Consider the following 26,849-nt stretch of genomic DNA (forward strand, 5'->3'; position numbering starts at 1 on the left):
AGGCAACAGCGCTGGCTGTCTCCTAAAAACCTTAGATGCGTTACTTAAATGTAGAGTAATCATTTAATGCTCTCTGTTATCTATGTTCAGTATTGTGTTGAACGTGAATAGTAAAGTAGTTTCCCTTTTACAAGATGCAAGCACTGGCTGGACCTTGATTCATTAATGACTATTGAATTATTTATTGAGTTATAAAGATCTGGCCCCAAACCAACCCTATGGGCGAGGCGTGAACTGTTTTACTCTGATATCCTGAGGGTCAAGTGCTCAAGGGCTGCACTTGGTGCTCAGTAGTGAAAGACCACAGCAGTAAGCATCTCTACTTGTCTCAGTGTAAGCCCAGTGTCTCCTGCCTCCCACAGGACTCCTGAAAAAGTCCCCACTGTCCTCTTTTCTGTCTCTTGCTGTAGGTCATAGTTTGATTTTGAAGGAAAAATAAGTCCCGGCCCCCAAAACATGTCCCGTGCCCACAAACTGCAATGACATGCCCAAATTAAGCATCACACCTGAGTCAAACTGACTAAATTAAGCTTTTTTTTCTTTAAGACCTGATGCTAGCGTGAGCCAATCCTGCCTTGCTGGCTTCCAAACCTATAGGATGGACAAAGATCAAAACAGCAAAAACATTCACCCTCTGAGTTATGCACATCACCCCTCGCGCTAGCTGTAGCCCAACAAGGTGATCTCAGATCAGTTTCTCATTTGATTATATCAGAGTTTGATTCGAGGTTTGCAATTCTGACGAGACGTAAAACACCAATAGCCCGGCAATACCCAACCCCAGCACATCCTCTGTTTCCGAAGCTAGTCAGGCCTCCCTGGAAATGACTTTTTTTTCCCGCCGAGTTCTTTCACGAAAGGCAATTACACTGGTGCGAAGAGTTCATGTCATCAAACCGAGATTTAGTACTCTGTGTTCTAACCACGATTTATGGTTCATTTCTAATTCCAGAGTGTCCTTAGAGCCCTGCGCTCAGACACAAAGACACCACCACTTCAGCGAGCCGCGCCCTGGAAGTCTTTCCTGCGTCTAGGTGCGTGAGTGACGTTCTGGTAGCGCCGGGGTCACAGTCATATCTGACGTCACCACTGCGCACCATGTTAGATCTCTCGCGCGCCAGAAATCATGGAGAGAGTAAGAGCGCGGGCTATCAAGCCATGAGCAGCAAAGAATCAGGACAACATGGCGGGCGACGAGAATGACGGGCAATAGGTGGGCCTCGGAGTGCCAGTACGTTTTGTAATTGTAATTGCATACATATAGCGCTTACTACCCCTGACGAGGCGTCGAAGCGCTTTTTCGGCAGGTAGCACGCTACTCCGGGACCCACAGAGGATTAGTGTTGAATTAGTATAGTGAAACATGCAAGTACATTTTAAGTGGTGGATAAGTTAATCAGTTATTTGGATTTGGAATGATACCAGAAGGATAGAGTAGGACAAAGGTTTGTATTTATTTATCGCTCGGTTGATGACGCATGCTATTCAGGGAGCCTATAAACGATTAGTGGTGAATTAATATGGTGAAATATGAGGTGAATTCAGTGGTGGGTATTAGTCTGTTACTTGGAGTGAGAAGGATAGCGGAGGGATAAAAGGGGAAGAAAGATTTGCATTCATATAGCACTTGTTACCCCTGATGGGTGTTGAAGTGCTTTTCTGGCAAGTAGCACTCCACTCCGGAACCCATAAAGGATTAGTGTTGAAAATTAGTATAGTATAAATATGAAGTAATTTGAGTAGTAGATATGTTATTCAGTTATTTGGGCAGTATATAAGTATAGTTGAATATGGAATATGGAATTTGAGAAGTGAAACATGTTAGTCTGTTAATTTTGATTGAAAAAGGATAGTGGAGGGATAAAAGAGTGAAGGATTTTTTTTAAGTCTTAGCAGTAGGAAGAGGCTTTTGGATGAGTAAAAATGAGTTTTGGAGGGAAGGAGTCAGAGGGGAGAGTTTAGAAATGTTTATTTTAAGGGATCGGTGTAGTAAAAAGAGGTGTCAGATGATGCAAGGAGGGGTAGAGCAGGAGAGAGTCTAGAAAAGGTTATTTTGGCGATCATAGAAGTGGAATGGGGTTTGGGATAAATAAGAGAGTAGATGTAGAGGATATATTGATAGATCTATAGGATGAGAGATAGGGTAATGCATTAGAAGGAGTAGTAGAAAGAAGTTTGAGATGAGTCAGAAGGTTGGGCTAGAAGATATATAGAGCGAAGTATAGGCTGAGAAATAGGCTAGTGCATTGGAAATGCTAAATTAGAAGAAAGTGATAAATATATAGATCCATAAGTACATTGAAAGTATATAGATACATAAAGGAAGTAAGTATACTTAGATTAAATATATTGATAGAGGCACAGGATGAGAAATAGGGTAGTGCATTGGATATGCTTTTTCAGGAGAAATGTAACAGACACACAGATCCAAGTACATGGAAGGTACAAAGATGCACAATGGAAGTATGTACATGCAGACTAAAGATGATTTTTATTTATTGATGAATATTATTTTTTTTTTCTTCTTCTCTTAACAACATAACTGTTTTACATGTTTTATAAAGTAATACACAAAGATAGGTACATATCTATAGTGAAAACCAATGATTATATACAGAGGGATATGCTGTAAAGAGCCAGATCTTGAGTATGTAAATGTGACAGCAACAAGTACAGTTCATTTCAGAGTTGGCGCTCGAACCAGGGTACAGGCTCTTGCTGGAGGGTATGAGGACCCAAGTGTGGCTTGTAGAAAGGTCTACCGACAGCTGGACGTGATGACAGGCCTAGTGGGCTTTAGGGGTACTGGGGATTGCAAGAAGTAAAGCTTGAATTATTTGAGTAGGGGAGGATGTTTGGCTGGACGAGACACTGTTTCTGAGGCCTGTTCACTTGCTCTAAGTGCACAGGGAGCAGAGCTCTCCTAGACCTATTGAGACCCCTACTGGGGGGTGGCAGCGAATTATACCTGCTTCCCAGGGCACAAGTCCTATAAAAAGAAGTGGGGGGACTGCCAATATGGAAATTACCTCATGACGTCACGTGCTGAACGTGTCCCGGTGTCTGAAAATTACACCGGGACACATTCAGCATATTCTGTGGGACCCAGCTTCTTTACAGGGGGGACGGCATCCACCCTGTGAAAAGAGAGAGGGGACGCTGTATACCTGCGTGTACCCCCGACTCGAGCCCTGCTGCTTCCCCCTCAATCCCTTTTGATTAGATGGGGCCTCTCACAGTCATACCCTTAGGTATTTTATCATGTTGTGTTATAATTGCATTTATGTAGAACTTACTATCTCTGACGAGGCACTGAGGTGCTTTACACCCAGCATCATGCTGCTCTGAATTTAAGGTTAGTGGTTAATCCAGTGGTTTATGGGATGAGCCCTGGCCTCTCAAGGGAACGATTCAGTGAATTTACTACAGTTTATTTTTGATAGGTAGGCAAACAGAACAGCAGGGTCACTGGCACATGTCCTTCATGCATGATCCCAGCATGGGAGTAACTCGCATTCTGCAGATTGCACTGCAAACTCAGGTCAGTTTGATGTCGTTTTTAGTGGCCAGGGCGCGAGGTGTCATGGGGAGTGCTAGCCTCTTTCTGGTGCACACTTAACTTTTCTGCAGAGGGAGACGATGAAAGTGCACCAAGAAGGAAAGAGAGGGGGCAGACAGTGCTGGAGAGTAGGAAAAGCCATGGAGCAAATTACTTCTGTTTTAAGTTAAGTAGGAAGAAGTGATGGGCTGTTCTGTGAGGGACTGCTGAGAAAGAGTCAGGGATTCTAGACTGGACATGTGAGGGGATGAATCGTAAGAAGGGTATCTAGTTGCCCTTTACTGGTTTGAGGTTTACATCTATAATTATTGTGGCTGTCTTATCCTGAACAGTGGCAGCTCCTCCACTAAGGCAGAGGAGCATCGCCCCACTGCTCCTTGTTCAGTGCAAAACAAAAATAAAATGATAATAACAAGAAGTTATTATCATTTTATTTTTCTTTGCTCCAGCCAGGTGGGGCTGGGCTGGCTCGGGCAGAGGAAGCAGGAGTGGTTTGCACTCCCTCCCTACGTGTGCATGACAACTTGACCGGCCCTCAAGCGCCACCCCAACCGTCATGCGCACTTGGCATGTTCTCCATTGGGCTGTGTTGCACAGTCATGTGCAGAACATGGCCAGCCTCTCTAGGCCCGGCTTTAGCGGCAAAACTGCCTTTTGAGACCAATCACGATGATTGACTGGGAGAGTCTGGAAGCCTGGGTGCTTCCGGTTCTGCCAGCTGACGGAGAAGAGGCGTGTGGCTGAGGGAAAGGTGTGCGGCGGCGGAGAAGGTACGTTTATCTTTTTATTCCCCGCCCACCACCTCCCTTCAGAGGCAGCCGCCACTCATCCTGAACTCATGTGGACTGAACTCCCAAACAGTGATGTAATGAAAACTAGGGTGAAAAAGTAGTTTGGAGGCAATGGTAGGAATCTAGCCTTTTGTTGCTTTCTCTAGCCTCATCAAATATAATCTCTATTTACATCGAAGTATTATCTAAAGCATTACACATTGGCACAGTTGCTCTGTATGGTTGAAAGTCAGCAATAGAGGCCCACAAACTTACAAGTACAACTTGTTAGTTTTTCTCCTAGAGGTGCAGGATCATATAGGTGCCATTTGACACTGGCTGTCAACTGAATACTAAACTCTGGTTAGTTGAACCAGGGGGCACTTATAATATAAAAGGGTAACGGTCCCCTGCCTTGCTATGGGGAAATTGTCATGGCGGCCTTCCGTAATTTGGAGGACAGATTTTCTTAATGCACCTTTGGATATGAGGTCTACCTGTGCCCATCTATGTAAAATAAATGCTGTTCCTCTACAAATAGGCCTCCCTCCCAACCAGAGTACATCGAGTCACCATATACATACTAACCCTCCTAGATAGTTGCATGCTTGCAATATTGTGATTCCCATCTAGAAAGTGAGCCCTTGAATGATTGGCAGTCTCTTGTGAGACCATACAAGTAGGTCTTTCATGTCTGGCTTGGGTTTGGAATATATATCTTGATTGTCTTTGAGGACACGGAAAGTAGCCTGCATAACTGTGACACTCGATTTCTCTGGACACCTTAAATTCCAAACAAAGTCAATTTCTGATGGAGTGCTGGAACCCTATCCAGATTCCTTATAGTGCGTAAGTGTTGGGCCTCTACAGCTAGGACTTTTAGATCTACGTGTGGAGGATGCATGTGGATTGAAAAGTAATTCCTGGATAATTGAAGCTGGATGCTGCTCATGTCCTCTGATCAGGGACTCTAGCTGGAAGATGGTCTACCTGGACCTTGACCTTAAGTGACTGGATGACTGACCGAAGTGCTTGTCTAATGACCCGTTAGACCCCACCAGCATAAAAGGAATCTAAGCGCTAAACAGGCCCACCGGTCCATCCTCCTCCTTAGTCTGAAGAGCTGTTCCATGAAACCATTAATGGACCAAGATCCCAATGCACCCCGGGGGTACCAGAAAAACCAAATGCATTAAATAGAATTTTGAACTCGTAACCATAACCACAAGCTAATGAAGGCTCCATGACAAAGTTGGCTGTAGCAAAACTTTAATGAAAAGGTCCGAAATCAAGCCAAAGTAATATATAAGTATTGGTTGTGTTGCATGTACTTCTTTTTTGGAATCCCTCTGCTTCCTATCTAAAACTAGCTGACTTCCCAGTACTAAAGGCCTGGTAGTTGTAGAGTCTGAAATGCTGTCAGCAATTGCTACTTTGCTTCTTACCCTGTTTTATTTAATCGTTTAATATTGGTTATATAGTATCCATATAATCTACTAGCACCACCTATACAGTATTTGCATTGAGCACTACACAGTTAGGGCAATTATAATAAAATCGTAACAGTGATGTCATCAGCTGAAGGAAACCTAAACAATATCAGAAAGTTTTAACCAGTCTGCGGGGATACTGCCAGATTGACTGCCCAACCATTGAATAGAGTAGAGGCGATGATTCGAGGCCTGAAGCCATCGCAGATGTCCGAGGCCTCACAAATCCAGGGCCACTCATTTAAAAGGGCCTGTAGCCACGTTCCTGTCTACCTTATGTTACGCTTTGATGAAACTGGTTTAATAACTACAAGAACAAAAGACATCTCATTTTCACCTTTGACCGCCATTTTCACTTCTATCTTAATGTCTGTGCAAATGCAATGCAGCATTGTTCAAAGTAATACTCATGGCTGGGCATTGACCATTGTTCATTCTGGGGAATAGTGCACTGTAATGAGACCAACCTTCACTCCACCTCCATTGGGTGGTCTTGTCTAACCGCAGCCCTCGTATGCGGGTGGCGGGATTATCAAGGAGAACAGAATTGTACTCAGGTTACTTCAAGGAGCGTCCATCAGACACAGGATGTGGTGAAACCGCTACAAACACACATACACACACCCACCCACACAGATATGCATGCTGGTGTACACACACTCCAGATACGCACTCGCCATGCACACACGATACACACAACACAACACATAAAATACAAATACAAAGAGGAAAAGTTTTGTAACTATGCATTGCAGACAAACACAGTGGTAGTCACACACATGTCACGTACAAATGCCAAGGCCCCACGAAAGAAATTCTTGCATGTATAAAGTCAGCTATGTATTCAGATATTTACATGCAACATGATCAGGCACATCAAACCCTCACACAATTTCAGAATAAGACTCAAGCGAGTGCACTAAACCAAGACGTAGGCATGATAACAGAGACACTGCCTCAGAAACTGATCTTGGACACACACAAGCAAACAAATACATGCACAAATGCAGCACACAAACAGAAACAGGCAGGAACACATTCACACAAGTGAACGTACACACACGCACATATATTCAAACACAGATAAGACCCCAACACACAGGCCTACATGATCTATCCTCTCATCACTCCCACCCTCGCACCCGCCGTGCTTCCATATTCCATATTCCACCCACCACAGGTTATAAAACATCTCTTGAGCAATTTACTCCAGATAACTGCACACAGCAGCGTCTTTAATGACCAGGCAGGGGAAATCAGGGAGGTGTTTCTATGAACATCCTAATGATATATCTGCCCGGGAGGACATGCTCTTCAAACCCTTGCCCCCGCAAAATCAACTCTTCTCCGCCGCTAAGACAGTCTCCGCGGCTTAGTAACCTGCCGGGCCCTGCTTCGGTACTAGCATCAGTACCACGGATGGAGCAGGCCTTGCGCAGATGCTGTCCCGCAGCTGGGTTTGGATTTGGACAGTGAGGACACCCTGGACTACTCATGCACCTACTGTGCATAGAGTTTATACCACAGTAGAATATTCATTTGTCATAAAAGATGTTACTTGTGCGTTGCATATTACTGGAGTGCCTGGAAGAGACACATTAGCGCCACGGAAGGACTGGCCCTTCCGCCTCTCTGGCGTATCTCAATGGTCCGCAGGAAAGGGAGCTTCTTTCGCAGCGGCGTGGACAGGCCCCGTCCCAGTCACAGCCCCCTGCAGCGTGGGGGCATGATTTGAACATTTTGCCGAGGCTGGTTTTGTTTCCAGTCCTGATCTAGCTAGCGCCGGCGAGAACTGCTGGAAATACATTAATAAACTCAATGGTCATTATTTCTCGACCATGGGAATTCAACTTGTGACTCATGAAGGAGCTATTCTCGCTGCAGCGCCTGGAGGCACGGAATACGGCCTACGGAGCTGTTCAAAATTAGCTCATGTACCCACTGAATGCTGGAAGTTTCCAGAACAAATAATGTTTTGCGACAAATGACAAACCCAGCCGTCAACACAAAAGAATGACATGTACCCATTCCCTAATGAGAAAAGAAAAGCAAACCCCCAAAACGAAAAGCACATATTCCGCGTTTAACAAGAGCTTCAAACCATCCAGTTGATGAAAATGGCATCCCTCTTACTGGCAAGAACAGAATTCTCCATAATCCAAAATGAGTGAACGAAACTGATTTACAAGATTAACGTTCGCTACCACATAACACAATCAATTCTTCTCAAAGTAGAGAGACATCCACACATCTTGCAGGAATGATATCCACCTCACTTCAGTGGACAAGAAAGACAACAAACTCACCAAAATCATACAATAAAATCCTTACCTCCCTCCCGTTTGACAAAAATATCAACCCCCTGACAGCTCCCACTTATCGCGAACGATATCCCCAATACAAGAGCTAGGGTCCGCACTACCCAACAACAAGTATTATGGCTTTAACGTTCAATATGCTCACATCCACCCATCAAATGACATCCAAAAGAATGATATTCAAGCACTCAAGAGAAACGACACATATTCATTTAAGGCGAACAACAACCACCCATCGAAGAGGAATGACATCCATCCAACCTGAATGATAACCACTAGCATCCAACAATAATGACATTCAGTCATCCAACAAGGCTAGCATCCTACAAGAACAGCATTGAGAACCACACCAGGAATGACATCTGATTCCATCCAACTCGAATGACCCATCCTAAAAATGACATATTCTAGCATCAACCTATAACATTGCTGTAACCCAGCATATTTTCCATCACCTTACATCGAAACAGAATTGCATTCTCTACCATACAAAAAAATCATGTTTTTCATGTCTAGTAAGAAGGATAAATATGACTGTCCAACAAAAATCGCACCCATCTGTGGCATTAACTACTATTCAACAGGAATGCCACCTGCGGTCATACAACAAAAATGAATTTCACTTATATCCAATAACATTCACCCAGCAGATCCAGTAACATTTATCAAGCATACCAGAATGTTATGATCTTGTTTCCAACACAAATTGTATCAACAGCCATTCAAAATAAAATCGTCCAACAGGAATGACGTCCACCGTCCTCTAACAAGAATGGAATATACCACCAACCAATTAAAATGTCATCCATCATCATGCCGCAAGAATAAAATCAGTTAACAATAAACACAAATGAAACTTGTGACCATCCACCAGTAACATGTGTACCTGGCATCCACTGCTAACTAATGAGATTAAGATCTGCTACCACACAACAAGAACTATATTCACTTTCATGTAACGAGAATGACATTGCTCATCACCCATCAACTAAACTACCACCCCAACAATTGCATACACCTCACTCCAGCAAGATTTACATCGAAGATCATCTGACAAAAAGAGACTCCATTACCGTCCAACAAAAATGGAATCCCTTTGCACCCAGGAAAAAGTACACCCACTACCATCCAACAAGAACATCTGCTACAATTTAAAAAATAACATACACTTATCTAACATAAAAGATGTCCACAGCATCTAACAAACTTGAGATCAGCTACCATTCACCTAGAACAACATCTGATTATTTCATTCAGAATGATATAGGCCAGCGGTTCTTAACCTTTAGGCTGCTGTGGACCTCCACTTAATCATTACAGTCACCTAGGGACCCCCTGTGAATCATTGTTGTAATTTCCAGATCCCCCCACGCCCCCTACTGAGTCATTATTGAAAGGCGAGGACCCCGGCTAAGCATTTTCGATCATTTGAACCACTAAACAGTAAACCTAAAATACAGAAAGAATCATTCATCAAACAAATACACAAATTATGCAATGTTATTAAATTTAGAACCAAATATCTTCAAAAATAACATTTTAAAAGAAAGGTTGGATCTTTTCTAAATTCCATTAAGGGAACTCATCATCCATGCTAATTCCTTTTGATGCATTTGTACTGCTCCCACAAATCAATCTGACGATGCTAACTTATTTTGAAGTTTTCAATTTCACATTTCTTTACATTTACACAACGTTTTTTTTGCTGTTGTACGTTTTTTGTTTTTTATATAATCTTTATTAATGTGATGATTTTATTATATTTTCTTAGCAGTAGCAGCCCCCCTGGAATGCTTTGCGACCCTCAAGGGTCTCCGGACCACAAGTTAAGAACCACTGACATAGTTATCATCCATTAGGAATGAAATATGCCACAATACACCAAGAATGGCATCCTCCACCAGTCAATAAAAATGGCACCCACCACCACTCAAAAAGACTGGCATCCATTGCCATCTAATACAAATGTTAGGCACTGAAAGAGTGACTCCAGTACCATCCAATAGGAATTTGCTGCTGCTAAGATTGACAGTCACTATCCTGCAGCTGGAATGACAGCCACACACAAGACTGGCAACCAGTACCATCCAACAGGAATGACACTAAATACTGTCCAACAAGATTGACAGGCTTCAGTTCAAGCACAATGGCATCAGGACGAAACCAACTACCAATCAACAAGCCTGACATTCACCCACCCAACAAGAAAGACACCCACCAATCAAAGAAATATGACATCCTTCCCCTACCTGACAAGAACAGTATCTTCATCTCAGTGACAGGAAATACATAGTTCAATTTATCAAGGAAGTTGTTTCCCCTGCCCTGCAGCCAGAATTACTTCCTCGCTCCATTACAAAAAGATCAACACCCGCTCTCCAGCTTACAGGAACCGCAACCTCCACCCCATTATATAAGAACAGCTTTATGCCACTTCAAAAGTACATAGACGCGTGTTAATAAGGCAACGAATATTTGCCCTACAGTCAAAATGTCCACCCCATGTAATAATAAAGAGCAACATTCATCCTTCTGATAAGAGCGCCATGTGTTATCTTATAAGAATAATATCAACCCCCTATGAAAATAACGGTTCAGAATGACGTACCAATTCATAGAGGAATAAAAACCACATTATGAATAACATCCACCCAACACTATAAGATCGACTAGAAATGACATGCACTCATCCCAAGAAAGAAGGCATCTGCTCAGGTCTGTAGGAACGGAATCCACCATAAGGGCACCCTCTCATGACTGACAGCTGTCCATGGTACAAGAATCATATTATGTAACCACCAGATTCATTCCATCTTAAAGAAACCATTTGCCCCATCCTACGGCTATTGCACTGGCTCCGTCCTGTAAAAACGGTTATCTCACCCATCCTATGGGTAAGACACCCACCCCACCTCAGCAATCACTTACACCACCCGACAAGAACGCGCCAACAACAATTCCAGAAGGGCTTGTAGCAACTCCATCCTATACCAGTAGATCATTCCATCCTATAAGGAAGTCATTCACTTATCTACCGTATCCTATTAGAGGCACACGGTCCAGCATTTACTGCATCCTATAAGGGAGAAATCTTTCAACCCTATAAGAAAGGCGTTATCTAAAGAGACTATGACAACGATACAATCCACCCCTTCTCCAAAGAACATTGTGAACCCCACCCTATAGGAACGACATCCAACTGGCTCCACGGAGCCCAAGTCTGACAAGAACGTCGTGCCCCCGCCCCCCTCTGAGAAGAAGCCCCCCCCCACCCCCCCTCGCGTCGATCTCATTCAACAGTGTGGAGCAGCGCAAGTTTCTCTGCCAATGTGCAGAGCTTCCCCCACGCACCCCCTCCCCGGGCAGGCATCCGTGCACGAGAGCGCCGGAGGGCTGAGGCAGGGTGGGTGGGGGCGCTCCCCCCAGAAATGCATCCCGGTGTGGTAGAACGAGAGGCGCACGGGGTCTGCGCTGCTTTATTCGAATGGCCATTTTAATAATCGCGCGGACAGGAGCGGAGGTTCCGGCTCTGCCTCCAGAATGGCTTTAACCTAATAAAACGCGAAGCGATTACCGTCAAATTAACGCCATGGGAATGCTGCACGCGGGGGAATGGGAGAAAGGGGGGGAGGGGGGTGTTGGTGAATCGGAAAAAAAGCCACAATAGACATACACAGAGGGTGCGAACGAAAGGTGCGGGGTGGAGGGGGGGGGGGGGGGGGGGACTCCACCTGATGGACGCTATCACAGAGCCCATGTGTCTTAGTGCCGACGCGCGCCTTGGACATGCTATGAAAGCCATATAAATCTCACCCATGACTCCCACCCAGGACCAAGACACCGCAGGAAACAAAGCAGCGCGCGCGTGGGTCCTGCACCCACTGCCACCCGCTGCCAGCGCTCGGGCGGAGAGGCACCCATGGGTGCCAAACAGGGGTGCTGGCTAAAACGCAGGGGCTCTCATGCACAGGTTGACGTGGGGGCGCTGCAAGGTCGGAGGGTTGGGGAATTTGGGGAATGTCTTCATAATTTCAAAAAGTGTAGGGATAGGTCAGTCATTTGAAAGGACATTCAGTCGGAAGGTCTCAACTTAAACACGTCACCCTCTCCCTCGATAACAACTGTTACATTCATACAGTGCGCGCCCCACTTTATCCCCAGCACCCCGTATTTATCATTCAGTGTAGCAACATCCAGGTCTGTGAACAGGTGCAATGGATGTCTGAATGATCATCTAATGCGGTTCGTCGAGAAGCAGCGGGCGTCGCGACCCCCCACCGCTCCACAGACACTACACACATCCAGAGTACGCAACATTCCATATTGCTATCTTCATATCTAAGCAGGGTCCCCCGTCGTGGTTGCGACGGGAGGGTGGGTCGAGGGTCTCTATGAGGCACGGCCGCCCCACCCCCTCCTGTTGCGCCCCGGGGCCCCTCCCAGGGGCCACACTCACCGATCTGGATGTTGTTGGGGAAGTTGACCCCGCACACGGCGCCTATGAAGCTGCTGCAGAGCAGGGCCAGGAGCCGCAGCATCCTTCCTGTAGCATTGGCGAAGCAGAGGGCGCCCAGCCTCCCACCATAGGCGCTGCTCCCCCCTGCGGGAGCCGCTCTCCCTCCCGCCCCCCTTGGCTCCTGCTGCCGCCGGCTGCGGGGGGGATGCTCCTCTCCGGGGTGGGGTGGGGGGCGGGAAGCCGTCCAGGGCCCAGGGGGTGGTGCTCGGTGATTTTTGGGTGCTGCTTGTTGCTCCCCGGGCTCGCGCTCGGTGCCTCTCTGGACCCAGCACTTGAGATGCCGCCTTAACCACAAGTGACAGCAGGATTAACTGTGGCAGGGAGAGGGAAAGGCGGAGAGAGCGCCCTCCTTATTCTCAGCCTCCCTCCCTCCCGCTCGCTGCACTCCGTCAGGCTAATAATCTGCCTTTCTTCGCAGCCACACAGCGCACACACTGGTCTTCCGTGGCCCCCGTCCCCCAGTCCTCGCGCACCCTTCCTCCCCTCTGCTGACCACAGCTTTCCGCTCTTAATTTGTGGACCCTCCTTCCCTCCCCCAAAGCCCCCAAGGTTTCCTTCTGACCACTGAAGCGAGAGCAAGAACATGTGCCCAGATGCCGGCCTCCTGTTGCCGCACCCCCCACCCTCACGAGCCTGAGTCAGCACTTTCACTTTCCAGTCACTTGACGGGCTTTGGGGCAAAAGAGGAAGAAAAAGACGCGAGGGAAGTTAAAGGTGAAGGAGGCGTGGTGAGACTGGAACGCGTAAAGGAAGGGTATAAAAAGAGGGAAAGACACAAGAAAGGAGATAGAAGAAACACATATAACAGCCAGAACGATTGAAAGAGACGATGTAAAGGGAGGAGAGAAAGGAAGAAGAGGATAAAGAAGGCAGGAACTCGGATACCAGAGATGCGGGCAAACACTGAAAAAAAATGAGAGGGGAAGGAAGGAAGAAAGGACTTTAGAAGAAAGCAGAGCAGGGGAAGGAACGAAGAAAAGCTAGGAGAGAAAGAAGCTGGGAGGGAAGAGAATAGTGACAGGTGGACCGGCAGAAGGAATAAAGACAGCAATAACGAACAGGCGACCCATGGACGACGTGTTTATGGACTGTGTATTCGCCCCTGCACTAGTCACACTGGATGTGCCCAGAGTTCACCTCCATTTCTGGGCTCCCACGGATACTGCTCCCCGCCTCTCCCCACACCTTTATGCCGATGGGACCCTGGCCTGGCTTTGCTGAAACTTTTGCCTGATTTCTCGCATCTCCTCAGATTTCTCTACTGGTACCTTAATTAGCCCGGTTGCAAGTGCACTTCACATGCTTCGTCGCAAGAGATTAGACCAACAAATAAAATATTCCCATTTTAACCATGTCTAAAGTAGCTCTGAACGAGTGGTCGAGTCAATGCTTAATTTGAGCCGGTGGTTTCCGATACACAGCTCCAGCACTTAATTGTAAACACCAGTGCTTGCGACAGTCTGCCACAAGTTGGCACTGTCTGGCTAATTGAGGCGCGACCACAATACCTGGTAATTAGTAATTTAATATATACATTAAAAATGACTATTACCTGGCGCTCAAGCCATTCCTATAGCTATGGGGTCCTGAAATTGTAGGAGTGTGAGGTTTAGTAGTTGTGATGTTACTGGGATTGGCAGCATGGCAGGAGCAATGTGTGGTGCGAGCTGCAGTGGCCCCCTGACGAGAGCCCCAGTACCTATTTTTCTTTACAAATAAAGCACTGGGACGCGGCAAACAAATTCTGCACATGTTCGGGAGATTACTCCCCTTAAGATAATTCTGAATTTCCCTAAATCCCATTTCTTTTTGCTCTTCTTTTACTCATCCCTTTTCATTTTTTTTTCATCTGGATTTCCTTCCTTTTTTAGATCAAATGTGTTCTTTTTTCAATCCATTCATTCTTCTTACTTTGCCATCCATGTCTCCAGCTTTCTTTTTATCCATCCTTTTCTCCATCCAGCTTTGTCTTTTTCCTTCTTTTTTCATTCATCTATGCATCCATCCATCTGACACCCTATCTCTTCTCTCCATCTATTTATCCTTGTTGTGTGAATCATGACCGGCCTGTCTCACGGATTTGTGGTGTTTTTAGACCAGGAGGGGTGCCATAAATGCTCCATCATAGTGATGAAAGCCTATTGCCAGGAGTTAGAGGAAAAACGGGGACACCTTGTTTTCCAATCGAACTAGGGAAACAAAGGCCCAAAATACAACAATGTTCCAAAGGTAATCATTTAGAAACATTGAATACATTGGCAAGGATTATCACATTCAGAACCTGCTATGACAAGAAATTATTTTAAAGAATACTTCAATGTAATCATTGCATACATTGCATAAAAAAGGTGAAAATTACAATACATGGAAAAGTACTACATGTGATGGCACAGTGAAAGTGAAAATAAGGTAAGAATATGTGAAAAAAACATTTAGTGTCCATAAGAAAAGAATGTCTTAATTGTTAGACCTGGTACTATTGACGTGGGGTTTCCCTGTCTTTTTTTGCTTTTGCCTCATGTGTTTTTGCTGCACTTTGCTGGTCTAGACACGTTGGGCACTTTGCCACTGCTGTTCAGTGCCAAAGTGCAAGTGCACCCTTTGTAAATTGTTGTTATGGATTGTTGATTCCTTGATTGGCATATTTGATTTACTAGTCAGTCCCTGGTGTAGTGTACTATGTATGCACAGGGCCTGTAAAATGAATGCTGCTAGTGGACCTGCAGCACTGATTGTGACATCCACATTAGTAGCCTGTAAAGTGTAACTCAGGCTTGCCATTGCGGTACCTATGTGCAGTCTAGTACTGCCATGTCAACTTGGCAAGTGCACCCACTTGTCAGGCCCTAACTTTCCCTTTTTTTACTGTTAGTCATCCCTACGGTAGGCCCAAAGTACCCCTGTGGGCAGGGTGTAATGTATGTGAAAGGTAGGACATGCTCTGATGTGTGTGGCATGTCCTAATAGTGAATTATTGCCAATTTCGTTTTTCACTATTGCAAGGCTACCTGTTCCCCTAGGATAGAATGGGGAGTTTGCTTATAACATCTTTTAAACATTACTTTCCCTGGGAACAAGGTAGGAAAATAAAGTTTAGCATGCCTGAAATCAGGATATTAAAATGCATCTTTTAGCGAAGGTGATTTTTACATTCTGTGTTTGAAAATACCACTTTTAGAAAGTAGGTATTTTCTTGCTTAGCCATCCAGTATGCCTCTCCCAGGATGTGTATTGCCTATCTGGATGTTGGTGTGACAGTGGCTGGGGAGATGCAGTGGACCCAGAGTGTCTGATGAGTCAGGGCTGGGCTGAAGAGACCTGGGCTGTATGTAGAGTAGGGGGTGGAGATTTCCTTTCACCTGAATGGGCCTGGTCTGCCTTTCACAATGCTGTCTCCACCTCCTGCCAGGAAGCTGCACCAGTGAGGACAGAACTGGTTCTGGCTGGGCACAGACAACCCTGCCATCAGAGTACAAAGGATTTTGTATTATAAAAAGAGAGGCCCAGACCCCTCAACCTTAGATTACTTCTGGCAAAATCTAGAGGAACCTTTGTCAAGGAGAAGAGTTGGAGAAACTGAGGAGTACTGCCCCTGTGCTGTTTGCTGTCTGAGGTTGGCCTGCAGTGGCTACTTTCTGCCAAGGAAAGGTAAAAGGACTTTGCTGTTTGCTTTGTCCCCTGAGTGAGGAAGATCTCCAAGGCCTTGAAGAAGAGCTTGCCTCCTTTTCTGAAGTATCATGGATACATAGACTTCACCCCCAGCTCCCCCGAACTCCTTTGCTGGGAGTTCTGTCATGCTAAGAGGTGCCTGCTGTTTGTTATGGACCTCTGAAGGCTGTTTGCCGCTGGGAGCTGGAAAAGTAATGTAACATCGAGAAGCGTGCCGCATCTGCATTTGTTTCTGACGCATCGTGAAGAAAACGTCACAGCAGCTGCCACGGCTCGAGAAATCGGCACACGCCACATCGAGAGCACCGAAGTCCGAGGTCTCCACACTTATCCCGATGCAAGTCCTGCTGTGCAGCCGCACAAACTCAAGCATCGTCCCTGATCGACCCGTCACCTCCCCACGCAGTAAGAAACCGACGCATCACATCCTCTCTGATAAGGAACCGATGCACCACCTCCTCGTGCAGCAGTAAGGGACCAACGCATCACCTTTCCTGCGACCCTTTTTGGTTTTGTACGTGACGCATCCAAGGTACTCTGCGTGAAAAGTATCGCACCTGCAATTTGCTTTGAACGGAACTATTTCTACCATCTGAAAGTCATGTTTGTATTACTGTATTGTGGATTTTTGTCATTTGGTGTTGTTTTGGTTTAGATAAAGATGAACCAAAATCAGAGAGAAATCAGAGAAAAGAAGAAAGAGAAATCAGAGAAAAGAAGAAACAAAGACCCACTTCCAAGTGATGTAAAACAGGTCCCAAGTAATCCTTGCAAGACAAACATTGTGCAATTTTGATTATGTAGCACTTCCTTCCCCGCAACCCTTTTTGTTTTTGTGCATGACGCATCCAAGGTACTTTGTGTGAAAAAGTGCTGCATCTGCAATTTGCTTTGAAGTGAACTATTTCTACTATCAGATTGTCATATTTTTATTACAGCATTGTGGATTTTTTTTGTTTGGTCTTGTTTTGGTTTAGATAAAGATTACCTATTTTTTTTAAACTGGTGTGGTGTCCATTTGAAGTGTTTTCACAGTATTACTGTATGTGTTCACTAATGCTTTACACACTGCCGTTGAGATAAGCCTGTCTGCTCATGCCAAGCTACCAAGGGGGTAAAAGGTTCCTAGCGCTGTCAACTAGAGACACCCATTTCTATCATTAATCAACAGGAAATAAGTTACAGGGTGAAAAAATTTTGGGAAATAAATAAATGAAATAGGTTTTTGAAAGTCTGGCAATCAATGCAAATGTATTTAAGATATAAAAGTCGGTGTTTGATCCATTACCATTATTTGACAGGGTCTTCCACTGGACAGAACTGTAGCAATCTGGCCCTAAAGGAAAATAAGAGAATTCAATGTCCATGCACTGAGAAAAGTTGGTGACTCTGTATGCCAAGTGAGGACGCTGTGAAGATTGCTGCTGTGTTGATCGGGCCATAGCCTGTTTGTAGAGTGACGTCTAAAACCCCGTATGCCAGGTTGGGCTGCTGTGAAGATTACTGCTGTGCAGATCAGGCCGTAGCCCATGTGCGGAGCGAAGTTGATCACCCCATATGCCAGGTGGGGCCAGAGGGAACAAGGCTAAGAGAGGGTCGTCAAGAGGTAGAGGTTGTCATCAGAGCTTAATTTCAGCCTGTGGTTTCCGGCGCTCAAGCACAGGCACTTAATCATAAACATCGGCACTTATAGCTCGAACTCGACCCAAAGGTATTGGAGTGCAGACACATACATGTTTGGTAGGCACAGGAGTTCTGTTTTAGGCGAAGTTTACTAGAAAAAATGGGCTGGTGCAAGCTGCGTCCTGATGAGAGCCCAGGTACATTTTTGTTTTTACAACTTAACCACTGGTTATCATCGTGATAACACCTGCAGGCCCTGACTGAGGATGTGTTTCGGGAGTGTCAAATTCCTCCCAGCCCCCAACAAACTTGTGGGGAGGATCCAAGGACATTCTCCTGTATCTGGAGGAGAGTCGAGGACACCTGGCTACTGTCCCAGCTGCACCACATGCGTAGAACTCAAGGGCAAATGACCACTACCCCTGCAGAGCTGCATGTGCTAAACTGAAGGGAGAAAGTTGCTGCATTCTCTATGCCTGCAAAGGGGTTGGGGGGGGGGTGCCCTCAGAGACCCTGGTCATGCAGGTCCTGCTGGTGCAGGTAAGACCGAGAACGGGCTGGAAGGCCCCTTGGGAACTTGCCTGCCTTATATTGCTTCTTCATGGAATACTTTTGACTTTAATTGGAGTTGGAGTGGAACTCCTGAGACTCGAACGAATAGTGGGACTAAACCTGAATGTTGCTTCTAGTGAAAGGGGAATGACCACTACCACTAGCAAGAGGTGAATCGGACTCAGGAACCATCTATTGAAACACTAAAGCCGTGACCTAAGGGGAACTATGTATAATTTTTGTGAATGCCATAGTTCACTTTGTTTTAGTATATAAATACTCATTTTTTCATAAAAACAAATATTTGACCCTTCAATCATTTATTGCTACTATTGAGCATACTTTGACTTGTGAGCCAGTGTTCACCCACGTGTGTCTACCTACCGTGAGAAATCTTGGACTGCTAGACCCGTGCTACCCCTGAGAGTCAAATGCTGAAAGGGTACTTGGCTCTGTTGCTCAGGATCCATAGTAGGTTGTGCCCAGGACATCAGGAGCAAAAGCCTTGAACCCCCATGTTTGGACTCAGTAGCTGCCGGTTGCCCAATGGCTCTCTGAACGGAGTTCTGACAATCCTCCTCTCCATTTAACCATCATCCATTATTTCTCCATCCTCCTTTTCTCCATTCATCCCTTCATCCTCCTCTACATCTATCAATGCAACATCCATCTTTGAATCCATCCTCTTTCCAACTTTCTCTACATTTATTAATTAATTCATCCATCCATCCATCCACCATCCATGCATCCATCCCTCCACAGCAGAGCCCAGCAGGAGCCAGTATTTCGTTCACGGAAGTTCGTCTGCATCACCGTTACGAAAGTTTGAAGGAATATACCTTCTGAGCAGACCGGATCGGCTGCCTCCGTCTTTAGCAGACACCGCCTGACGGCCACTATAAACTGACCATGCCACAATCATTCATGATTTAGACTATCGATTTTGACCTATAAAAACCTTCTGTGTTTTTCCTCGATCACCATCCCGAAATCTGGCTCCTTCATCACATTAATACTTGCACTCGAAGAGTGCCTGATAAATTAATCTACATCGTATATACATTTGGGCTTGCAGCTGGTTTTTCAAAAACGAATAATAGACGAGTCATTTTTATCTACGAATACTATTTCATGCGACCCTACAGGGCTCCAGCTCTATTACCCTAAATTGTCACCGGAGCAGAAACCACATTATATCTGAGCGTTCCATCACTACTGTGAATAGTGGACAGCTACCTGATAAAGGCATGTATGCCGAAACGCGCGTTGTAAGACATCTGCCGCACTGCCTAAGTCAACGTTCTCGTCAATCGCATGAGTGATACTTATCTGTATACGGTATATAAAATTATTTACATGTGTTTGACCTTTTTTGTTTCCAAATGCATTATTACGTCATTGCTCTGATTATTTTTTTATATATAGAATGTATGTGAATTCAAATAAGTAAAAATAAGCTCAATAAACTATTACAAATAAGAATATATACTAATCTCTATTGTGTACATTGGGAATTTACAGAGTGTCCATCTCATACATGTCTATATTTGAGACATAATTAGGTATTCCTTTTGTTAAATTATCATGTAGTATCTGTCCTAGCTATAACTTCCTTCCACTTGATCCATCCCTCCACTCACCATCTTTCCCTTCACCCTTCTCTTCCATTTCAATAGATCGTATTTTGGAGCTTCTTACAAATCAGTCTCCGATCCAAGCCAAACAAGTCATAAGCAAAAACTTAAATGCTTTGTGTAACACAGAGCTCACCCTGGGCGAAGTGCTACACTACGCTTGCATAGTTTGCGCTACTTCGCACTACGAGAATTGCACGTAGCACAGTGCAAACACGCGTAGCGTAGTGGTCATTTTTTGCTTGCTCGCTGTCCTCAACGTCAAGTTGGCAACCGCGAGCGAGCAAAATGACAACCCGGCTAGATTTTTTCCTCGTTCGCGATCAGCAATATCAAGTTGCCGATCGCGAGCATGGAAAATAAACCTCCCGGCGAGATTCTCAACACGGGGAGGTCAAGTTTCATATTGCGAGTGGTCACGTATGCTCGCGATGAGAAACTACCAGTCCGTGTTGAGAAAGCTGAAGCTAAGTAGAAATCTATTAGAGCGGCAGAAAACGACTGCTTGCACTGTGCAAGATGCGGTTTGCACTGATTGCACAGTGCGGACAAGCATCCGGCACTGTGCAAACAGTGCGAACAGTATTTTGCACAGTGCACGGCGCAGTTCGATTAGCTTGACAGAACCCCTTTTTAAGAGAGGCAGCCAGCTGAATTGATGGAGGTAAGAATAATAGTTAGTATCAAAAAAGTTTGACAACAAACTTTGATCGCATTTTATGATCATAGGTGGATTGCAGCTACCGAAATGCTTAATACAAAGAACCCCCTGCTTTCAGACCACACAAAAACAAATATTAGTTTATCACGCACCATGCCATAGGGATTCAATCTGCATCTCACTGTTGAGACCTAATAAGTGGGACCATGTCTAGAGTTCTTGTGCTTTCTTTCCGAGAGATATGCCCTGGGAGTCAAGGTTGGAATGTCGCTTTTGGATTGGGCAAAGATTTGCATATGATTGGTTCTTGTCTGTAGTGGCACATTAAGCAAAGAAATGCCTACACAGAATGCTGTCCAGAGTAATTATCAGTGTTAAGCCAATTCAAGCCTTTCCAGTAATCGTTTTTTCTTTGAGTCATTCTAAGTGTCAGAGGAATTCACAGATGTGGGTCGCTTGGATCAGTGTGTTCCAGGGTCTCAACCTTTGTCTAGTTGAAGAAGCTCGACAACACTGGTCTTTGTTTGTGATGACAGAATGAACATGAAAGAATGAAGTGGTACACTGCCCAGAATAGTTGTCAGTGGTCAGGAATAATTCAAGCATTTCCATATTTTTCTGCTTTTTATAGTGAGTTGCTCAATGAGTAGTATGTATGTATGCATGTATATATTTCTAGAATGCAAACTTATCTGAAAGACAGCGGTCCGCTGTGCATGTGTTATATGTATTTGTAAGGTGCACTATCACCTGAAAGGCAATCCTGGCATTTAACACGTGTATGTGTGCCCAGCCCTGCCTATGGTAGGTTGATTCATCGAAAAGCCAGATCCTCAGCTTCTTGTGGAGTTCAAGAAGAGAGGAGGAAGTTCTGAAGTGGAGTTGGATGTCATTCTACACATTAGGAGCGATGACTGAGCATGCCTGTCCTCCTGATCTGGTTCTGTGTATTGGTGGGATATGTGCAAGTAGAAGTCCTGCAGAGAAGTGGTGTCTGGGTGGTTGATAGAAGGATATGCAACAGTTCAGGTAGTTGGGGTCTGAGTTGTGCGCCTTGAATGTGTGTGTGAGGAGTTTAAATTGAATGCTTTTGTGTATAGGGAGCCAGTGTAGGTCATTGAGGTGTGGTCAGAGACATTTTCATGTATTATGTCAAAAGGACAACCCTCTATGCCTGCGGGAACTAGGGTCAGTGTTAGATCTAACGCTTTACATCTTTCAGGGACACATCGAAGCCAGTCAGAATCCTCTGCTCTAGATAGGATGAGTAAGTAAGTAAGTAAGTAAATCTTTATTCGGTTTCAATTTACATGAAAAACCATAAAAGCGTTTGCACAGTACATTTCATCATTTAAAATTCATTTTAACAAAACTAGAACCAATTTAATATATTTACATTTAAAAAGGGTACCCTTATTCTTTGGCCCAAGTAGTCAAACATTATCATATCAAAGATTTACTCTATGTTTAAAAATGCATTTTAAAAAGGTGCTCACAATTTTATATATCAATTCAGAGCTTAAAAATTGCAGCCACAACATGGCGGGACGACATTTTCTAAGGCCTAAAGTTCTCAAAAGGGGAATTAACCATAGCTTACAATGTGCAGAATAGTATTTGCAAAACAATACAGTGTGAATTGTTGACTGTTCAGATGTTTCGTCACACAGGCATACCATTAAGCATTCGTCCCAGCTGTTTCTGTTAGGAAAGGCTACGACCCTGTGGAAAATATTCAGCCTAAATCTTGCCAGTAAAAACCGCTCAAAATGTGACTCAACATATGTTAAATAGGGTTCCATTTCTAAAGTAGTCATGACTGTCAAGGAATGTTGCACTGATGGTTTCTTAATCTCTAGGCTGGTGCGTAATTCTTCTATGTGACTCAACACCCTTATTTTAAGCTCTTTCTTCGGGATTTCAACAATTGTTTCAGGGTTGGAATAGTACTCAGCCATCCCCAAATCAGTGAGAAGATTTTTTACATATCTCAGCCATTCTATTTTTTCCACATGGTCCAATGACATACAGTCTGCCACAATCTCTTTTGTAAAAGTATTTTTTGTTGACGTCCAAATACGGCGCCAGAGAAGTATGGGCTCGATCTTTGCCAAATCCTCAATGTGGGGCATTCCTAGCTCTGCATGACAAGCAAAAGTAGATACTCATTTTGGGACCGCCAAAAGAAATCTCATAAAAGTATTCTCCGCTACCTGTAGGGCTTTTGTGTTTTTATGTCCCCACAGGCCCGCCCCATAAAGTGCGATGGAATGGCATTTTGCTTTATAAATGCGGAGTAGTTCAACTGGTGGCCTTTTTCCTAATTTCTGTGCAAATTTTATAAGTGCATCAATTGCTCGCAAAAGTTGATGTTTGCGGGCTTCTATAGCCGCTTTCCAGTTAAGCTTCTCATCCATGATAATCCCCAGATAAGGGTATTGGGTGGTTGGTTCTATTTTTTCATTGTCAAGAAAAATACTCTTCCCATGTTTCTTCACTTGGCCTGCCACCATAACATATGTCTTTTTTACATTTATGTGGAGATCTAAGTTGCTCATGAATTTTGCATACCTGTTCAGTGCTTTTTGTAGCTCCTGTGGGGTGCCTGCTAATATCACGGCATCGTCTGCGTATAGGAGCGCGGGCATGAGGCGATCTTTCACTCGGGGCAAATCCAGGCCCCCCTTCAACATCTCTACCTCAAGACCGTTAGTATAAAGGGAGGAGAGAAAGGGGGCCAGCACACATTCCTGCCTGACGCCGGGCTCCACTGTGAAAGACTCTGACAATTCACCCCGCACTCCAAAACGTACCCTGGAGGAAGCATTGGAATATAGTTCACTAAGGAAGGTTACAAGAACTGGATCTATTCCCATATTGGTCAGAACTAACCACAATTTTGCATGAGAGACGCAGTCGAAAGCTGCGGAAAGGTCGACATAAACCATGTACAGCTTTTCCCGCTTAGCCGACACATACTTTCCCATCATCAGGGCCAGGTTCAGGGCTTGTTTTGTTGTCCCGAAGCCCTCTCGAAAACCAAACTGGATGTCTGAGAGGGTCCCGGGATCGTCCGCCCACTCCTGTAAATGCTGGAGAATCACTCTGCCCAGTACTTTCCCCAGCGAATCCAGGAGCGAGATCGGGCGGTAGCAGGACACGTCCTCTCTGTTTCCCTTCTTAAATATTGGTACCAAAATTGATTGGGTCCAAGATGTAAGTAGCCCACACTTCATTGTAGAGTCAAACACCCTTTTTATAATTGGGGCCCACAGATCTAATTTGAATTTAAAGAAGTCAACTGGTACCCCGTCTGGGCCAGGGGCTTTTCCGCTTTTACTCGCTTTGACTGCGTTTATTACCTCATAGAGTTCTACTCCTAGTGCAATTGGAAATGGGTTACCCTGATTTTCCCTGTTATTTCCCTCGGTTAAAACTACTTCTGGAGGTTTACCGAAATATTTTGAAAAATGGTTTACCCAGGTTGGTCCCTCGATAGCGAATTCTACTTTTGGGTGGTCCTTTGTGTCTGTCAGAAAAGGTGCTTTCACCACCTTCCAGAATAGTTTGCTGTTTCTACTTAGTGAGCTCTCATGAAGTTGGTTCCATAAGGCTTTCTTTAATTCCTCTTTTCTAACTTTACATGCCAACCTGTATGCCTTTCTCAGGGTCCTAACCTCCTCTTGGTCTCTGATAGTTTTTGTTAGTGCTCTTTTTAAAGTTTTATGGGCCACTGAGCAGTTGTGGCTAAACCATCTTTTTTTCCCTACCGTATTCCCTTTTTGCTTCATTGTCAGGCATTCGTTTACCTTTTCCAGAATCACCTTAAAGTGAACTAAGACTCCCTCTTCTTTTATGTCAGTGTCTAGACACTTCAGTATTGCCGGGTATGCCGCAGTTACTACCTTATATGTTAATTCTACAGGGTCTATCTTCCCCCATCCTAGAGTATAACCATTAGTTTTTTTTAGGTGTATGTTATTCTGGGCGAGGGTGGTCATTAAGGTTTGTGCTGATAGGTGCCCCTGATCTATAAATAAGTCAAAGGCTAGAGCGGCATGATCGCTCAGAGTATTTATTATCACTTTAAAACTCTGGGCCTTGTTTACGAGGGTCGCTGTGGTCAAAATGTAATCAATTGTTGATTCACTACCCCTTCCGAGATAGGTTGGTCCAATTTGCCACAAGGGGGTTTTGTTTCGTTTAGTACTACCAGGTCCAGATTAGATAGAGTTTCATTTAGGAAGTCTCCCACCACTGAGTGGCTGAAGTGGGTTATTTGCTCATCTGTTTCATACCCCATACCGCAGATGTTACTGTTATTCCTTTCACAGGGGTGGTGAATGAAATCGCCACCCCACACAATACTTGGGGGTTCTAGGCCTTGTGTTTGTTTTGTCCAGGTAAGGAGTTTCTTACAGAGAGCCCCGAGTGTTTTTACTCTTTCGCTTTCCACTAGATTGTCATACATGTTTACAAGAAGAAAAACCCGCTTTATCTGGAAGGACAATCTCAATATCTGGTAATTGGGTTCTAAACTAAGCGCAGTAATTTCTAGCCCTGGTATGGTGTTTGCTATGTAAGTTATCAGCCCACCCTTTGCCCTACAATGGGTACCAGCAATAGCTGGGGAAACATACGTTTTATACCCAGTCAGGTGCATTTCTGTAGTAAGCCAGGTCTCCTGGAGGGCTAACACTTGATAATCTTTGGCAAATTCTAAAGCACTACCATCCATAATTTTTGCACGGAGGCCCGCAATATTCCAGAACATAATTTGTATTTTTAATGCTTTCCTACCAGGGTCTGGTCTTTCATTCGTGCTACTATCCTTGTTTAAGACTGGTGTCCCTAAAACCAACTGTCGTTCCTCACTTATTAAATCGGGTGTACTGCTAGGTGTGTTCCCCAGGATAAGATTTCCCCCTCCCCCTCACGGGTATCACATTCGGTCGGGCCAACTGATTTTCACCTTCTGGTTTGCATCTTTCTGCGGAACCTTTAAAAATGGTATCACCCTGCAAGCTGGTGGATTCTGACAGAGTATGTTTTACTAAAAAAGGATTAAAAGTGGGTTTGTTAAATTCTGGGAATGATTGATAATTGTTGTTCTGATTCCCCCACTGTGGGCTGTGGATATACTGGTTGAAGAGGTTGGTTGAAATTTTTTTTCTGAGAAGGTTGATAACCTACTTCTCTCCAATCTGGGTAATACCTTTTCATTGAGTTCTGTTTTGGGTGTGTTATCAGTTCTCGTGGGTAAAAATAACTAACATAGTGTGTGGAAATGTTATCTCCCCCTATGGCCTCATACCAGTCGCCAATACACCTCACCGCTCTATGGTCCTTGAAATTTATGATTATTACGTCCCCCCTCTTATCTTTTGGTCTTGATCCCACCCATACTGCACGCCTTATAGTTAAAATTTCCCCATTTACATGTGCGGGAAGGGGTCTGTTTTGCTTCAGCCAGTAGATAGTTTTGTTTTTTAGGGCATGGTAGTTCTCTCTAACCCCCTCTGCTAATTCCGGCACCCCGGTCATAATGATTGTATATGGGGCCGATTCCGGGGGTAGATCGACTGTCCTAGGTGTTGGTCTTTTTGGGCGCTGGGTTAACTGTTCTCCCGTCTCCCTATCTGGTCTATTTTTCATGCGTGGATTTTTCTTCGCGGGAGGGAGGTTCGTTTCTACTTCATGCTTCTCTACTTCCTTTTTTCCCCTGTCAGATTGAGTAATTCCATTTTTTACTTGGTTATTTACAGGGGGCTTAGGTTTTTTTTTATTGGTTATTTCTTTTGATGATTTTACTAATGCTTTTTTCCCCTGCATAGTACCAGATTTTGGAGGTACACCACTGGTGGATGGTTGTTCTAGTAGTGGGACACTGGGAGCAACAGAATTTGCAATATAATTTTTAGGCTGTGATGTTGACAATTTCGTTAGGGCCAAGGTGTTCCCTTCTATTTGCTTACCCAGCTTATCTAGGTGTGTGCTTATTAGTCTAGTTCTCTCCAAGAGAGGAAGTAGAAGTGACTTCACAATGACCTCTATTTT

At 44.6% G+C, this 26,849-nt stretch overlaps 1 protein-coding gene across 4 annotated transcripts in view; it reads right to left on the bottom strand.

Moving 5' to 3' along the window:
- Window positions 1–12,931, bottom strand: part of GRIA1 (glutamate ionotropic receptor AMPA type subunit 1) — a 527,971-nt gene extending 515,040 nt beyond the window's left edge. For all 4 annotated transcript variants that reach the window (XM_086931263.1, XM_086931261.1, XM_086931264.1 and 1 more), the window contains exon 1: window positions 12,594–12,931. In XM_086931263.1, the coding sequence (XP_086787389.1) occupies window positions 12,594–12,675 (82 nt within the window). In that variant the 5' untranslated portion in view covers window positions 12,676–12,931. The remainder of the gene's footprint in view (window positions 1–12,593) is intronic.
- Between the last annotated feature and the right edge of the window lie 13,918 nt (window positions 12,932–26,849).

The sequence above is a fragment of the Lissotriton vulgaris genome, chromosome 7 (assembly GCF_964263255.1).
Source record: "Lissotriton vulgaris chromosome 7, aLisVul1.2, whole genome shotgun sequence".
Lineage (NCBI taxonomy): Eukaryota > Metazoa > Chordata > Amphibia > Caudata > Salamandridae > Lissotriton > Lissotriton vulgaris.